The sequence below is a fragment of the Entelurus aequoreus genome, linkage group LG09 (assembly GCF_033978785.1).
Source record: "Entelurus aequoreus isolate RoL-2023_Sb linkage group LG09, RoL_Eaeq_v1.1, whole genome shotgun sequence".
In the NCBI taxonomy this organism is placed as follows: domain Eukaryota; kingdom Metazoa; phylum Chordata; class Actinopteri; order Syngnathiformes; family Syngnathidae; genus Entelurus; species Entelurus aequoreus.
In genome coordinates this window covers 78,010,151-78,027,923 of record NC_084739.1, presented here as the reverse complement: position 1 = coordinate 78,027,923, position 17,773 = coordinate 78,010,151, and the positions used below count along the sequence as shown (strand labels likewise).

At 41.3% G+C, this 17,773-nt stretch overlaps 1 protein-coding gene across 7 annotated transcripts in view; it reads left to right on the top strand.

The window, feature by feature from the left end:
* Positions 1 to 17,773, top strand: part of ehbp1 (EH domain binding protein 1) — a 409,577-nt gene that overhangs the window by 90,831 nt on the left and 300,973 nt on the right. For 5 of the 7 annotated variants that reach the window (XM_062059494.1, XM_062059493.1, XM_062059495.1 and 2 more), the window contains exons 6-8: positions 8,242 to 8,423; positions 12,033 to 12,172; positions 17,324 to 17,443. In XM_062059494.1, the coding sequence (XP_061915478.1) occupies positions 8,242 to 8,423; positions 12,033 to 12,172; positions 17,324 to 17,443 (442 nt within the window). The remainder of the gene's footprint in view (positions 1 to 8,241; positions 8,424 to 12,032; positions 12,173 to 17,323; positions 17,444 to 17,773) is intronic. The other 2 variants (XM_062059498.1, XM_062059496.1) reach the window with 1 other exon arrangement.

Below are 17,773 nucleotides of genomic sequence, written 5' to 3'. Positions count from 1 at the left end.
ATCAAAAACAAGGTTTTCCAAAATAAGAGAACAACTTCAACTCAAGTTATGGAAAAAAGTGCCAACATGGCACTGCCATATTTATTATTGAAGTCACAAAGTGCATTATTTTTTTTAACATGCCTCAAAACAGTAGCTTGGAATTTGGGACATGCTCTCCCTGAGACCCACTACAACTATGGGAAATACTATACTTTGACTTTCACAAAGTGCATTATTTTTTGTATTTTTTTAAACATGCCTCAAAACAACAGCTACAAAAACAATGAAGGCACACAGCTTCAGTCCAGAGTATACTTTAGCAGTGGTTCTCAATCTTTTTTTAGTGATGTACCCCCTGTGAATTTTTTTTTAATTGAAGTACCCCCTAATCAGAGCAAAGCATTTTTGTTTGAAAAAAAGAGATAAAGAAGTAAAATACAGCACTATGTCATCAGTTTCTGATTTATTAAATTGTAAAACAGTGCAAAATATTGCTCATTTCTTGAACTATTTGGAAAAAAGATAGGTTTTTATTTATATTTATAAAGGATTTTTGAATTGTTGCTATTTTTAGAATATTAAAAAAAAATCTCACGTACCCTTTGGCATACCTTCAAGTACCCCTAGGGGTACGCGTACCCCCATTTGAGAACCACTGTACTAGAGCATACTTGCCAACCTTGATACCTCCGAATTCGGGAGATGGCGGGCGGGGTTGGTAGTAGCGAGGGGTGTATATTGTAGCGTCCCGGAAGAGTTAGTGCTGCAAGGGGTTCTGGGTATTTGTTCTGTTGTGTTTATGTTGTGTTACGGTGCGGATGTTCTCCCGAAATGTGTTTGTCATTCTTGTTTGGTGTGGGTTCACAGTGTGGCGCATATTTGTAACAGTGTTAAAGTTGTTTATACGTCCACCCTCAGTGTGACCTGTATGGCTGTTGGCCAAGTATGCATGGCATTCACTTATGCGTGTGTAAAAGCCGCATTGTTATGTGACTGGGCCGCTGTTTGTATGGAGGAAAAGCGGACGTGGCGACAGGTTGTAGAGGACGCTAAAGGCAGTGCCTTTAAGGCACGCACTTAATAATGTTGTCCGGGTGGAAATCAGGAGAAATTCGGGAGAAAGGTTGCCCCGGGAGATTTTCGGGAGGGGCACTGAAATTCGGGAGTCTCCCGGGAAAATCGGGAGGTTGAAACCGATACCGATAATTTCCGATATTACATTTCAAAGCATTTATCGGCCGATGTTATCGGACATCTCTAGTTTTCGGTGATCAAAGTTTCAAGGTACATCACTTGTCTTTAGTGCGCAAATAATAGGCTATATACTGTATATAAATTCATACTGTAACGACCTGCTAATGTTAATGTTTTATGTTCGTGTGGTTTGAATTTGATGTTAGTTTTTCCCATGTTTGCAAAACGCACCGTCCGTGCCTGAAAGGTGATTGGCAGAGAATGAGTAAGTGTTGTTGCGTGTCCGAGGAAGCATCGACACACGAGATGAAAGTCTTTGCACGGGAGGTAAAACCTACTCAGTGGCCTAGTAACCTGCTCAGTGGCCTAGTGGTTAGAGTGTCCGCCCTGAGATCGGTAGGTTGTGAGTTCAAACCCCGGCCGAGTCATACCAAAGACTATAAAAAATGGGACCCATTACCTCCCTGCTTGGCACTCCGCATCAAGGTTTGGAATTGGGGGTTAAATAACCAAAAATGATTCCCAGGCGCAGCCACAGCTGCTGCTCACTGCTCCCCTCACCTCCCAGGGGGTGATCAAGGGTGATGGGTCAAATGCAGAGAATAATTTCGACACACCTAGTGTGTGTGTGACAATCATTGGTACTTTAACTTTAACTTTAACTGTTGGAATTGTGCAGTTTGTTTGGGAACAAAAGTTAAAAATAGCGTCAGACTCTGTGTGATTTCTTCTGATCGGTACAATATATTACTTTATTTTGTTTTCAAGTTTTAAAAAAAACAACCTTATTTTCAAGGTGTGGCGGTAATAAAAATGCCGTGGCGGCGCGCCACACGAAAAACCCTGTGTATACACAAATTGTACTTGGTTTACTGCAGAATGTTTGTGATGACAAGCAAAAAACTGAGAGGAAAAAAGTTGTTCTCTTTTACTCCCATAAATTGTACCAAAAAAGAAGCAAAACCGTGGTCCTAAACCCAGGTACGGACCGTAGCGTGGGTTACCTGTACCGTTACACCTCTTGTAAGTGCAATTATATACAAGCCCCGTTTCCATATGAGTTGGGAAATTGTGTTAGTTGTAAATATAAACGGAATACAATGATTTGCAAATCCTTTTCAACGCATATTCAATTGAATGCACTACAAAGACAAGATATTTGATGTTCAAACTCATAAACTTTTTTTTTTTTTTTCAAATAATAATTAACTTGGAATTTCATGGCTGCAACACGTGCTAAAGTAGTTGGGAAAGGGCATGTTCACCACTGTGTTACATGGCCTTTCCTTTTAACAACACTCAGTAAACGTTTGGGAACTGAGGAGACACATTTTTGAAGCTTCTCAGGTGGAATTCTTTCCCATTCTTGCTTGATGTACAGCTTAAGTTGTTCAACAGTCCGGGGGTCTCCGTTGTGCTATTTTAGGCTTCATAATGCGCCACACATTTTCAATGGGAGACAGGTCTGGACTACAGGCAGGCCAGTCTAGTACCCACACTCTTTTACTATGAAGCCACGTTGATGTAACACGTGGCTTGGCATAGTCTTGCTGAAATAAGCAGGGGCGTCCATGGTAACGTTGCTTGGATGGCAACATATGTTGCTCCAAAACCTGTATGTACCTTTCAGCATTAATGGCGCCTTCACAGATGTGTAAGTTACCCATGTCTTGGGCACTAATACACCCCCATACCATCACACATGCTGGCTTTTCAACTCTGCGCCTATAACAATCCGGATGGTTCTTTTCCTCTTTGGTCCGGAGGACACGACGTCCACAGTTTCCAAAAACAATTTGAAATGTGGACTCGTCAGACCACAGAACACTTTTCCACTTTGTATCAGTCCATCTTAGATAAGCTCAGGCCCTGCGAAGCCGACGGCGTTTCTGGGTGTTGTTGATAAACGGTTTTCGCCTTGCATAGGAGAGTTTTAACTTGCATTTACAAATGTAGCGACCAACTGTAGTTACTGACAGTGGGTTTCTGAAGTGTTCCGGAGCCCACGTGGTGATATCCTTTACACACTGATGTCACTGGTTGATGCAGTACAGCCTGAGGGATCGAAGGTCACGGGCTTAGCTGCTTGCGTGCAGTGATTTCTCCAGATTCTCTGAACCCTTTGATGATATTACGGAGCGTAGATGGTGAAATCCCTAAATTCCTTGCAATAGCTGGTTGAGAAAGGTTTTTCTTAAACTGTTCAACAATTTGCTCACGCATTTGTTGACAAAGTGGTGACCCTCGCCCCATCCTTGTTTGTGAATGACTGAGCATTTCATGGAATCTACTTTTATACACAATCATGGCACCCACCTGTTCCCAATTTGCCTGTTCACCCGTGGGATGTTCCAAATAAGTGTTTTTTATGAGCATTCCTCAACTTTATCAGTATTTATTGCCACCTTTCCCAACTTCTTTGTCACGTGTTGCTGGCATCAAATTCTAAAGTTAATGATTATTTGCAAAAAAAAAAAAGTTTATCAGTTTGAACATCAAATATGTTGTCTTTGTAGTGCATTCAACTGAATATGGGTTGAAAATGATTTGCAAATCATTGTATTCCGTTTATATTTACATCTAACACAATTTCCCAACTCATATGGAAACGGGGTTTGTATATGAACAAAGTGACAGTTGTCAACTGTTAGCATATATTACCTCAATCAAACATGGCGGAAATGTCTGTTACAAGATACTGCAGTAGTAAACAGTAGGGATGCAACGGTACTCGCTATAATCCTGCATGGGACAATCCAACTTTAATTAAAAAACAACAATTGTGATATTAATCCAGGTCGGATGATATGAAAACAAACATTTTTTGCCATATCTTCCAGCCCAAGTCAACACTGGACGTTCTACTCGACGTTTAAAAAAAGTACAGCGCACTCGGCGAGAAGAGAGGCTGGCCAAGGCGGTCCAGTGTGTCCAAAATGTCGTTGCACCTGAAAGCTTTCTTCACATGAGGGGGGGCCGTCGGCTTCAGACCACCTTCCTTTTTTGTCCCCCAAAGCGTGGTTTTGAATGACTTGAGGTTCCGGGACAGCTTTTTCCTTTTCCCTTTACTCGAGAGCAGGCAGTTTTTTACATAATCCTTTTGAGTGAGCTGGAAGTCTGAGAGCGTCGATCCCTGCCAAATTCAATGGGAGAGAAAAGGGAGGAAAAAAAAAGAGAAGAAGAATGCGCCTCTTTACTATGTTAAACAGATCTGCCCCAAGATGTAAAGCTTTCTCCCTCGGATCATGCGAGAAACCCCTTTTGGCGAGTTTGCGAACAATCTGCCTCCTTGTTTGTGCGCCATCTTGCTAACATACATGTTGCTTTTGAAAAAGGTGTTTTGTTCAATGGCGCACACACCAAACACAATTTCTATAGCTTCTAGTTGGCGTCTGAATCCTAGCTCTAGCCCGCATATGTATGTGTGTGTGTGTGTGTGAGTGTGTGTGTGTGTGTGTGTGTGTGTGTGTGTGTGTGTGTGTGTGTGTGTGTGTGTGTGTGCATATGAACAAATCCCCCGTGGACCTCCGCGATAAGGCCCCAGATTGAGTTTTCTTCGCACAGAGAGATCCTCCCGAGATTTGCGCCTGAAGACATCGGGGGAAAACGTTAAGGGGATGCTATCGCGTTATCTGGCCCACACGCCGGCGTCTGCGTATATGTATATGTGCTCTCCGATTAATGTTGTGCCCGAGCCACGTCACCGCTTTGCTTTTGTTTGGCTTTGTGTGCGCGAGAGAGGTCGTCCCCGGGGCCCAGACGTGTTTGCCCTAGTCTCTCGCCGACCGTGCGTGCCTGCTTTTTATGAAAGGAGCAGTCCAAGGATTAGGACGCGGATTCTCATTCGGTGTGTCCTAACGTTTGACATGTGGTAACGTTTTGTACCACGCTGTCAGGTCTGTGATTTCATGACAATTAGAGATGTCCGATAATATCGGACTGCCGATATTATCGGCCGATAAATGCTTTAAAATGTAATATCGGAAATTATCGGTTTCAAAATTATCGGTATCTGTTTCAAAAAGTAAAATTATGACTTTTTAAAACGCCGCTGTACACGGACATAGGGAGTAGTACAGAGCGCCAATAAACCTTAAAGGCACTGCCTTTGCGTGCCGGCCCAGTCACATAATATCTACGGCTTTACATACACACAAGTGACTGCAAGGCATACTTGGTCAACAGCCATACAGGTCACACTGAGGGAGGCCGTATAAACAACTTTAACACTGTTACAAATATGCGCCACACTGTGAACCCCCACCACAAGAATGACAAACACATTTCGGGAGAACATCCGCACCGTAACACAACATAAACCCCCCCCCCCCACCCCCCCCACCCCAACCCCCATCTCCCGAATTTGGAGGTCTCAAGGTTGGCAAGTTTGCTCTAGTATACTCTGGACTGAAGCTGTGTGCCTTCATTGTTTTTGTAGCTGTTGTTTTGGGGCACGTTTAAAAAATAAAATAAAAAAAATAATGCACTTTGTGAAAGTCAAAGTATAGTACTTCCCATAGTTGTAGTGGGTCTCAGGGAGAGCATGTCCCAAATTCTAAGCTGCTGTTTTGAGGCATGTAATGACCAGCTAATGTTAATGTTTTATGAATGAGGAAGTGTTGTTGTGTGTCTGGCGGGGAAGCGAAGACTCAAGGAGACGAAAGTGGGAGGTATAAACCTGTTGGAATTGTGCCATTGTTTGTTATCATAAGATTGGTAATAAGAGTTAAAAATAGGGTCGGACATTATGTGATTTTTTTTTTCTGGGGGCTACAATATATAATGTTACTTTAATTTAATTTAAAGTACAAAAAAAAGCCTTTATTTTTAAGGTGTGGCGGTAATAAAAATGCTGTGGTGGCGCGCCTTTAAGTGAAACCCTGAAGACACTGAACCCCTAACTGCTCCTAATGTGTCGTGGTTAGCTGCCTTAGATGGCACCTTACACCATCAGTATTCCACAGTTTTGTTGTTCTTTCTGTGCAATGACAATACAAGTCTATTCTACAGTCACTACTTAGTACTTCAGCGTGTGTGCCTATTTTTGTGTACACTTGATAAGTTTTGTCAATTTTGCTAACCCAATATGAGTTCCAAAAACTTGACATACCAGTGTGGAAAAAAGGACGGAATCACTGTAGAGTTAAAATAAAGACGGAAAATACCGTATTTTCCGGACTATAGAGCGCACCGGCATATAAACCGCACCCACAAAATTCTAGGGAAATAATATTTTTCCATATATTAGCCGCACTGGACTATAAGCCACAGATATATATATATATATATATGTTGTGAAATTTTTTTTTTTTACAAGAAAGATTTTGCAAATGTTTGTTTATAATCATACCTTAATTGTTTCCAAACGGTGCCTGTAACGTGTAGTAAAACGGCTGATCAAACAAAACAGAAGTCGTCGTCATGGACCCTCTAGCTGCGGAAGCTAGCTCTCCAATCAGCTAAACAGACTCAATAACTCCACGGTGACGTCTTGGTGTATTTACTGAGGAATTTCTGATACTGTTTACAATACAAAAAGAATGCCGTTGTAAATTAATAACACTAACACAGACACTTGTAAACGTGTTAGCATACTAGCTAATGCTAACAACGCTTGCTTGAATACATTACGATAGCACATACAAATATGCATTAAAACACTCTTACAGACATCACACATGGGACAGTTTAGTAAACAAGAATTGTTTTAGTTATATTGTAAAACTTACAGGGCCGCACGGTGGAAGAGGGGTTAGTGCGTCTGCCTCACAATACGAAGGTCCTGAGTAGTCGTGAGTTCAATCCCGGCCTCGGGATCTTTCTGTGTGGAGTTTGCATGTCCTCCCCGTGACTGCGTGGGTACCCTCCGGGTACTCCGGCTTCCTCCCACCTCCAAAAGACGTGCACCTGGGGATAAGTTGATTGGCAACACTAAATTGGCCCTAGTGTGTGAATGTGAGTGTGAATGTTGTCTGTTTATCTGTGTTGGCCCTGCGATGAGGTGGCGACTTGTCCAGGGTGTACCCCGCCTTCCGCCCTATTGTAGCTGAGATAGGCTCCAGCGCCCCCCGCGACTCTGAAGGGAATAAGCGGTAGAAAATGGATGGATGGATGGATGGATGTAAAACTTACAATTGCTTGGAGTGATGAATGAAGAATCCATACGAGTAGAACCGCTATGGATGATTAGAAGAGAGAACGGCACTTTTACTTCCGGTTCAAAGCTTTAGACAGCAGGAAATACTTGTAGGCATTCACCCAGCTTCACTTCCAGTGAGCGAACTTGTCCAAAAGATGGCGCCATAGCACAAACAATAACACACCATTTAAGTGTCTTTGAATGTGTTTCATGAAAACGATTTGCCTCATTGCAGTCAGCAAAGAAAAATCCATGTATTAGCCACACCGTTTTACAGACTGTTCAAAGCGTAGGAAAAAAGTAGCGACTAATAGTCCGGAATTTACGACATTTGCGAGTTGACATTTACGGCGCTCACAAGTTTGGAAGAATTACCGAAGCAGGCTTTGTACCAGAGTGAGTTTGAATTGTGATTAGACTGGACTTTTTTGGAAAAACATGAAGGATATTCCTTCTCTCCCTCTGTCTGCTGCTTTCTCTTCAGCTGTTAATGTGGGTGGATTTTACTTTTTTAAATGTTTATTTTTGTATCAGTTCAGGATTTTGTGATTTCTGATCAGTTGTGAGGCCGCCAAAGGGACTTCTGTGTGTGTGCGTGTGTTGGCAGAGCAACGCATTCTGGACAATTCAGCTTGTTTTAGTTTGTTGATAAATAGAAAGTTGATCCATCCCCTCCTTGTAGTGTTTCTTTGATATACAGTACTGTACAGCACTTCATATTGTGTTAAAAGTGTACAAAACCTTAACTTAAATGTGGACTTTTATTCATATTTATGTTTTCTTATGGAGAAATTTGCTTTACTATACACACTTTTCCATTTGCGAACCCTGTTCAAGAACCAGTTAAGTTCGTAAATCGAGATTCCACTGTATTTCCTCACCTGGACGTTCTCCATGGTCATACCCTTCTTGTTTCCCCCTTGCAGGAGTCTCCCTCTGGCCGGAGGAAGGCCTTGGCCACCAGCAGCATCAACATGAAGCAGTACGCAAGCCCCATGCCCACGCAGACGGACGTCAAACTCAAGTTCAAGCCGCTCTCCAAGAAGGTGGTGTCGGCCACGCTGCAGTTCTCCCTCTCCTGCATCTTTCTGCGCGAGGGAAAGGCCACGTAAGTCTCTGCCCCTCGCCTCCCGTTATACAGCGGAACCCGTTCACGCCGACGCCTCTGGGGTAGGCTGACTGACATCGATTTAAACGGTTGTCGACATAACTAAAGCCAAAACTATCAATAACCATTGCTTTCATAGGATAGGATAGGATATAGGATAGGTATTTATTGTCATTGCACAAGTACAACGCAACTTTGTTTTCAGCACAAACCCGTTCAAGTATAGACAAACAGTCTACAGGGTTACAGAACAGGAACGCTGATGGGTCGCCACAAGGCGCCCCGTAAAAGATGGGAAAAAGGTAAAACGCTGGGGAAAGATGAGTAAAAAAAAATACAATCTAGACTGGGCTCATAAGGGGGCCCAGTCTGGAGTGGGAAAAAAACCCTCCATAGCAAAGCACATATACATATTACAACATACATCTCGAGATATCTAGCAACAGAGGGAAGGGAGTGCAGGGTCATGGTGGTAGGCCGCAGCTCTCAGGCGCTGACCATCCTTTCATCATCCCTATGGGATTTGTGTCGAGGGCGTTGGATGGGGGTTAGGGTATGTATGTGTGTGGCGTATATTTTTGTGGATGCATGTTTGTGTGTAAGCCTGCAGTGTGTCTCTGTTCCGCGGCCTTGATGTCATGCAGTCGCTAGTCCAAAGTCAACAACAAGAGGTGTGTGTCCATGAGAGACAAGAAGGGAGTTTGGTGTGTCTTAGCTGCACTGTCCTTCGGGAGAGTCTCGAAGCCAGGGAAACAATCCAAGTTAGAATGTTTTGTATACGAGTGAAAATAAAATTTGCTTTTCACTCTAAATTGTCTATGACTGGTCATCAAACTTGCGGGGCAGACAGTCCGATGTGATCCAAAATCACAAGAGTGTCCACAGTTCTTCCCGCATCCTCCAATCATTTGTGGCAGCTTTGGGGTACTTTGAAGACTGCCAGCAACTTCCAATTTGTCGACAAACCAGAGCAACGCTAACTCCAATCAGCAGATGTCCTGTTGTCATAATTCCGAATAGGTAAATATCTTCACGTCCTCCAATGAAAAGGGTCGCCAGTTACGCGGCACTCCTTCTTCTCCCAAGAGTCCGTCGTGTGTCCAGCAGGTTCCCCTAAACCCAAGATCTTGTCAATTTCGTTGAGGCCAGTTAAATAGTTCCAATGTTGATTTGGAGAGCAGTGCAAAAAGAGGCAACAAAAAAGATAAGACAAGACAAAGAAGCAAGCAGGAAAGATAAGGGAGAGGCAAGGGGAGCGTCCACCCTCGATGAGTGCCAGAGAGAAAGGGGGCTTTCACTTTTAATTTTGTCCAGAGACATAGGAAGGAGTAGTTTGTTGACATGGTTTTTCTCAATGTGTGCACACTTCTATTAACCGTATTTTCCGGACTATAGAACGCACTGGGATATTAGCCACACCTACTAAATTTTTTGATTAAAACATTTTTAAAAAGTTTTCCTTGTATTAGCCGCACCGGACTATAAGAGTTTTTAGTAAATGTTTATTTACATATCTTAATTGTTACCAAACAGTGTCTGTAACACAGCAGTAAAACGGCTGATCAAACAAAACAGAAGTCATCGTCATGGACCCACTAGCTGCGAAAGCTAGCTCTCCAATCAGCTAAACAGACTCAATAACTCCTCAGTGACGTTCTGATAAATTTACTGCGGAATTTGTGAAACTGAAACAATACAAAAATAATGCCATTGTAAGTGAATACTACTAACACAGACACTCGTTCAAGTGTTAGCATATTAGCTAATGCTAACGACGCTAGCGTCATTACATTACGATAGCACGTACAAATATGAAATCACTCCTACAGACATCACACATGGGACAGTTTAGTAAGAAATCATTGCTTTAGTTATGTTGTAAAACTTACAAACGTTACTTGGAGTGATGAATGAAGAATCTATACGAGTAGAACCGGTATTGACGGCTTGGTGTTGTGGTTATGGCGGTCATTTACTTTATGGAAGTAGTTTGACAAGTACTTCGGTATCAGGGAGGTGTAGCGAATTTTGTAGACCTGTCTCAGTTCTAGTTGTTTTACTCTGTCCTCCACCCTGAACCAGCCCACTTTGGAGAAGTGGGTAGGAGTGAGGTGTGATCTGGGGTGGAGGTCTAGAAGTAACCTGACTAGCTTGTTCAGGGATGTTTGAAGTCTAGATTTGAGGGTTTTGGAGGTGCTGGGGTACCAGGAGGTGCAGGTGTAATCGAAAAAGGGTTGAATGAGAGTTCCCGCTAGAATCTTCATGGTGCTTTTGTTGACCAGAGAGGAGATTCTGTAGAGAAATCTCGTTCGTTGGTTGACCTTTTTGATTACCTTGGATGCCATTTTATCACAGGAAAGATTAGCCTCTAGAATGGAACCTAAGTAGGTGACCTCATCTTTCCTGGTGATAACAATGTCACCCACTTTAATAGTGAAGTCACTGACTTTCTTAAGGTTGATTTGGGACCCAAATAGGATGGATTCCGTTGTACCTAAGTGTATGGATAGCTTATTGTCAGCGAGCCAGGTGCAAATACTACAGAGTTTGGCACGGCCAGTGTGAGACGAAGTTGCGCAAAAAATAACTTAACTATCGTTTTAGCCAAAGTCAGCCAGTTAAACTTTGTCTTCATCAATTCAAGTACGTTCTCAAGCAGCGTCAATTTGCAACGCCGTAAAACAATATGTGTTTACTTTATTATCCGACTAGTCGACTAATTGTTAAGATAGTTGTTGACTAATCGACTATCAAAATAATCGTTGGTTGCAGTTCTAGTTGGCACCATGACTTAGTTTTTCATTCTTTATTATTATCAAGTAACAATAAGAACACTGTGGATCGGGACTTGATGAGTTCATCAAATCACAACTTGATGAAATTTAATTTGCATCATTTTAATGTACCGTACACTAATGCAATATTGAGTTATGGAATAAGTCATTTCAGCATCTTTGATTGCACCAACTTCAACTTTAGGACGCATGCTCCCTATCCTGGCGTTTGGCTTTTTATGCATTCTAATTCCATAAAAGCAACTTTCACTTAAAGGCGCCCACACACTCACACGAGAGCCCTTTGTAGTGGCGTGCACGCCGGGTCGATGGCGCGTAACCCTTGTTAACCCTTGGGGGAATGATGTCGACCACACACAAACAAACCCCATCACAGCGCTTCAAATGAACCTCCGGGCCCGGGAAACACCAAACACAAAGAGCGGAGACCAGAGGAGCCAGATTTTGATGGGATGGCGGTTCGGAGGGACGGCATGAAATAACGCAGAAGCCGACGGCGGGGGAGGAAGGAGAGATAAAGGCTGTGAAGAGACAAAAGGTTTTAAAATGTGAGGAGTGAAGTTGAAGTCTTGCCACTGTCAGGTCTGAGAGGACGTGAAAGCAGCCTTACATTAATCCTGACGTGTAATCGAGCGATCAAAATTCAACGCATTCCCGCCTATTCATTCATTCATACAATCATGCATAATCTTTCATTTCTTGAAATCTCGCTGCGGCGTTAATCTCCTCGGTTTATGTATAGCCTGTGTGTGTGGATGCCAGTGAAAGTGCGCACGAGTGCTGCCGTTAACCCGCCGACGTGACTCCTCCTCAGTGACGAGGACATGCAGAGCCTGGCCAGCCTGATGAGCATGAAGCAGGCCGACATCGGCAACCTGGACGACTTTGAGGAGGACAACGAGGACGACGAGGAGAACAGGGTGAACCAGGAAGAGAAGGCTGCAAAGATCACAGGTAAAAAAACAAAACAAACTGGCACACACACGGCAGAACTTGTCAAAATGAAGACCACTTCATGGTTTTTTGGTCTTTAGATGTTGTCACTGCAGGGCCGCTAACATCACTTGAAAGTTAGTAATTCCACTAAACATCACTATCACACTAAGTCTAGCTTTGGTCTCGATATGGTGTATTGTGGATCTCTGCATAGATTCAGCATTCGCATCCCCACAAATTAGCAAATTTTTGGTTAAAAAAAACTATAAATAAGCCACCATCAAAACGGTGGCGCCCTACGGAAGCACTAGCTTGTATTGCTTGTATTCCGTCACGTAACTTTTTCCCAGAAGTAAAAACCAGTGGTGGGCAACCAAGCCAAGATGGCTGTTGTACAACAAGCAGCATGCCTTCTATCGGTGTACAAAAGAGGCTTGAATCTTCTTGCATAAAGCAGATACAAGCAAAAAATCTAACTCTGCAATGGAATTGATCCCTATACTTGATTAAAAATGATTTGTCGAGTAATATCAAGGATTAAACGTCGGTCGCGTTCCCAAGCATGTCGAACTATTGTGCTCCAGGCATCATTCTACACAACAAAACAGATGAAAACTTTGAAAAACATGGAGGTCTACAACCTCATTGTGTGTGGCTGGGTCAAGGAATCTGGTATCAAGACTCTCCCAGATAAATACGCATAATTTTTGCTCGGGTAAGGTTGCATTTCATGATTTACGTATACCGCCATGTTTGTTGCTGTTTTATGCGCAGTTTACGAGTAGCGTGTTTTTCCCCCGTCTTTATCAAAGTATAACTATAGATTTCAACATTGTGTATGTGCTGAAAGATTCATTAATGATTGTCTTTATCAAAATATAACTATAGATTTCAACATTGTGTATGTGCTGAAATATTCATTTATGATTGTTTTTATCAAAATATAACTACAGATGTCAACATTGTGTATGTGCTGAAAGATTAATTTATAATTGTTGTCTTTATCAAAATATGACTATAGATGTCAACATTGTGTATGTGCTGAAAGATTAATTTATAATTGTTGTCTTTATCAAACTATAACTATAGACGTTAACATTGTGTATGTGCTGAAAGATTCATTAATGATTGTTTATCAAAATATGACTATATATGTCAGCATTGTGTATGTGCTGAAAGATTAATTTATGATCGTTTATCAAAATATAACTATAGATGTCAACATTGTGTATGTGCTGAAAGATTAATTTACGATTGTTTATCAAAATATAACTATAGATGTCAACATTGTGTATGTGCTGAAAGATTAATTTATGATCGTTTATCAAAATATAACTATAGATGTCAACATCGTGTATGTGCTGAAAGATTCATTTATAATTGTTGTCTTTATCAAAGTATAACTATAGACGTTAACATTGTGTATGTGCTGAAAGATTCATTAATGATTGTTTATCAAAATACAACTATATATGTCAGCATTGTGTATGTGCTGAAAGATTAATTTATGATTGTTGTCTTTATCAAAATATAACTAAAGATGTCAACATTGTGTGTGTGCCGAAAGATTAATTTAGGATTGTTGTCTTTATCAAAATATAACTATAGATGTCAACATAGTGTATGTGCTGAAAGATTAATTTATGATCGTTTATCAAAATATAACTATAGATGTCAACATTGTGTATGTGCTGAAAGATTAATTTATGATTGTTTATCAAAATATAACTATAGATGTCAACATTGTGTATGTGCTGAAAGATTCATTTATGATTGTTTATCAAAATGTAAGTATAGATGTCAACATTGTGTATGTGCTGAAAGATTCATTTATGATTGTTTATCAAAATGTAAGTATAGATGTCAACATTGTGTATGTGCTGAAAGATTCATTTATGATTGTTTATCAAAATATAACTATAGATGTCAACATTGTGTATGTGCTGAAAGATTCATTTATGATTGTTGCCTTTGGTAAAAGCTTAACTCTTTTAGGTTTTGCTCACATTTGATTTCTTTTATTTAGACTCGCCGAGTTGGTGCTTTAGGAAACACTCGTAGCAAAAATGTGTTTAAGCAATACAAATACCGGCAATAACAAGATAATACTTAAATGGGAAATAATAAAGTATATCAAACAAACCTTTAATAAAGTGATCACTGCAAACTCATGCATTCTTCGACTCTGCTCCCTTGGACTGGAGTGTGAGCCACTTTTCTTGTTGTCGTTTCGTAAAATCTTGCACCTTTCCGCCCTTTTTGATTATTTCTCGAGGAACTCTGAAGAGACGTTTAGCCTTTTCGCGATTTGAACGATTCATACAACTGAAAACAACACAAGTATAGGGCATTTTTTTCTTCAAGAAAGGCTAGTACTCATTGAGAACAGAGCTAGCTTGACCACCACACATATTTAATGGTGATTATAATGTTAGTAAATTATCTACTTAAAAAAACAAATAAATATGTGGTACATTACATAGGACACGTAAGTGTCAATACAGGGTGGAAATGCACCCAATTGCAGGAAATGTAGTCTTGATTTTCAAAAAAATGTTGGAGGGGGGGGTTTCGTGGCAGCATTTAGTGCCGATGGAAATGTTACTATTTTTTTCGTCAGTTTTCCTCTTTTTTTCCTCAAAGGGTGCTCACACGTTCATGTTATTAGTACCGGTACAACCCTAGTACAGACCTTAGTCTACTCCCCGTTCCTCTACATAGATGGTTGGAATTCTGAGTGTTTAGTAGGGCTGCACGATTAATCGACAGCAAGGTTTTAATTATAGAATTAAATGCAAGATGCTGAGTTTTTTGTTATTTTTCCCTCGCCATCACCGATATTGAGTGACTGCCATGTTAGCCAATCAGGTGTTGAGCATCACCTTCGATTGGTCGCTTCAAACAGGGCAAAAAAGGTCTCACTCTGTGCGTCGCTCTCAGCACCTGAGCACGTTTATTTAACAGTAGAGCTAACTGAACGCAGTGAGACCTCTCTTCAGTCATTCACAATCTTTGCAAACACAAGAAGCACATAGAGAGAGAGCCTCGCCACTCGCCAGTGAATAGTGTCGCCAAGCAACACAAGTTAGGAGTGACAAAAATATGGTGGTATTTGTGGTAATATTTCAACTTCAAATTAGACGGGCAATGTACGCCTGTTAACACGGGCGATTGAGAGAATGCCGTGATCACATGACTGCAACCCGTCCTTTTTCCAACTGGGAAAAAAACATGCTCTTATCTAAGTTTAATTTTTGCTTACAGAAATGAGTCCATTTGAAATGTTTATTTATTTACTTTCCAATTACAGTACAATGGTAAACAATTCTATAGTAATGCGAAATTGAAGTTTAAATCTTTTTAAATAGGGATGTCCGATAAATGCTTTAAAATGTAATATCGGAAATTATCGGTATCTGTTTCAAAATTATCGGTTTCAAAAAGTAAAATGTATGACTTTTTAAAACGCCGCTGTGTACACGGACGTAGGAAGAAGTATAGAGCGCCAATAAACCTTAAAGGCATTGCCTTTGCGTGCCAGCCCAGTCACATAATATCTACGGCTTTTGACACACACAAGTGAATGCAACGCATACTTGGTCAACAGCCATACAGGTCACACTGAGGGTGACCGTATAAACAACTTTAACACTGTTACAAATATGCGCCACACTGTGAACCCACACCAAACAAGAATGACAAACACATTTCGAGAGAACATCCGCACCGTAACACAACATAAACACAACAGAACAAATACCCAGAACCCCTTGCAGCACTAACTCTTCCGGGACGCTACAATTTACACCCCCCCCCTCACCCCCCAACCCCGCCCACCTCAACCTCCTCATGCTCTCTCAGGGAGAGCATGTCCCAAATTCCACGCTGCTGTTTTGAGGCATGTTTAAAAAAAAAAAATGCACTTTGTGACTTCAATAATAAATATGGCAGTGCCATGTTGGCATATTTTTCCATAACTTGAGTTTATTTATTTTGGAAAACCTTGTTACATTGTTTAATGCATCCAGCGGGGCATCACAACAAAATTAGGCATAATAATGTGTTAATTCCACGACTGTATATATCGGTATCGGTTGATATCGGAATCGGTAATTAAGAGTTTGACAATATCGGAATATCGGATATCGGCAAAAAAGCCATTATCGGACATCTCTATTTTTAAATATTTTACTTGCATTATTATTGTATATTATAATATCATTGCATTATAGCCACTGTATAATTGTTGTTATTTCTTCAGTTTAAGAGCATTATGTAGACAAAAGTCTGCATAAAACCACATTAAAAAAAAAAAGTAAATTGCTGCATATTGTTCTAATACTTAGCACCTTGAGACAAGAATTAGTTGATTCACAGTCTCAAAGTAACCTGTATTCCTTCACTTGCTGTTTTCGCGGTTGTGTGCAAATATGTGTAAAATATAAAAATTGCAAATCTAATCGCAATTTTGGTGAGAAAAGTCGCAATTAGTATTTTTTCTCCCGGGTGTTTAATCCTGCTGACAAACATAAGGTAACAAAAACACGCTTGTGATTACTTCTTGGATTACACCTTCAGTTATTTGCATTCCTTCAAGTCGATTGAACATTTATTTTTGATGTTCTTGCTCTTGCTAAATTAAACTACTTTTTTTTTTAAACTTTCAGGTTCCACGCTCACTCTCCAGTACTCCCATCTTCCTCTCTGATGCCTCCCTATGTACATACATGTTGGTCGCTAATGTATGGCCTCCACCCCTCCTTCTTTCCTGCTTAGCCTAATCCAACCTTTTCCCACCGCCTTCTGTTCCTGTTAAGCTTCATGCTTTCTGTCTCATTTCTATGTATATGTATTGAGCGCCTACAGCGACGCTGGCGCGCTAGCGTGCGTCCTGACCCATCTGCCAAAACTCCTACCGTCTGACTCCTCCCGTGGATCATGCTAGCGTGCCGCTCACGCGTGTTCTTCACAACACCTACTTTTATTCTTTAGGCACTTAGAATATACCCGCGTGAGGAAGAAGAAATGTCATGGTCGACTACTAGAGGGGTTGCAGTGCACGTGAAAAATACTTATATTTGTCTGGGTTCTCCTGTTTTTTTATCTGTCCTCTCACGTCACTTGTTCACTGCTATTCTTTCTTCCTGTACGGCCCTGTTCTTTTTCCAGAGATGGTAAACCAGCTGAATGCCCTCAGCTGCTTACATGACGATGATGATGATGATGGAAGTGGTGGTGTCCCGTGGCGAGCACGCAAAGCGGCCTCTAAGCCTGTCGCGTCCTCTCAAGGTCTTTTTTCTTCCACCTGTCTTGCGTCGTCTTCCAGAGTCATGGTCTTGTGAACCCTGCTTTTACATCACGGTTTCATTTGCCTTCTTATTTCTTTATCCCTCTTGCAGTTTCTGTCTTTTGTTGCTTGACATTGTGCCCGTGTCGCGTCAGTTGATTTTGCTCCATGTGATGGTGATCCCGTGCTGTCTGAGGTGTCCTTTTTCTCCAGTTGTTACCTGTTGTTGTTGTTGTTGTTTTACTTGGAACTGCAGTTAGTAGTGAACCCAACCCGCTAAACGGCAGTATGCCCACCAGTGGTTGGCGGCGCATAATTGGCAATGGCACATG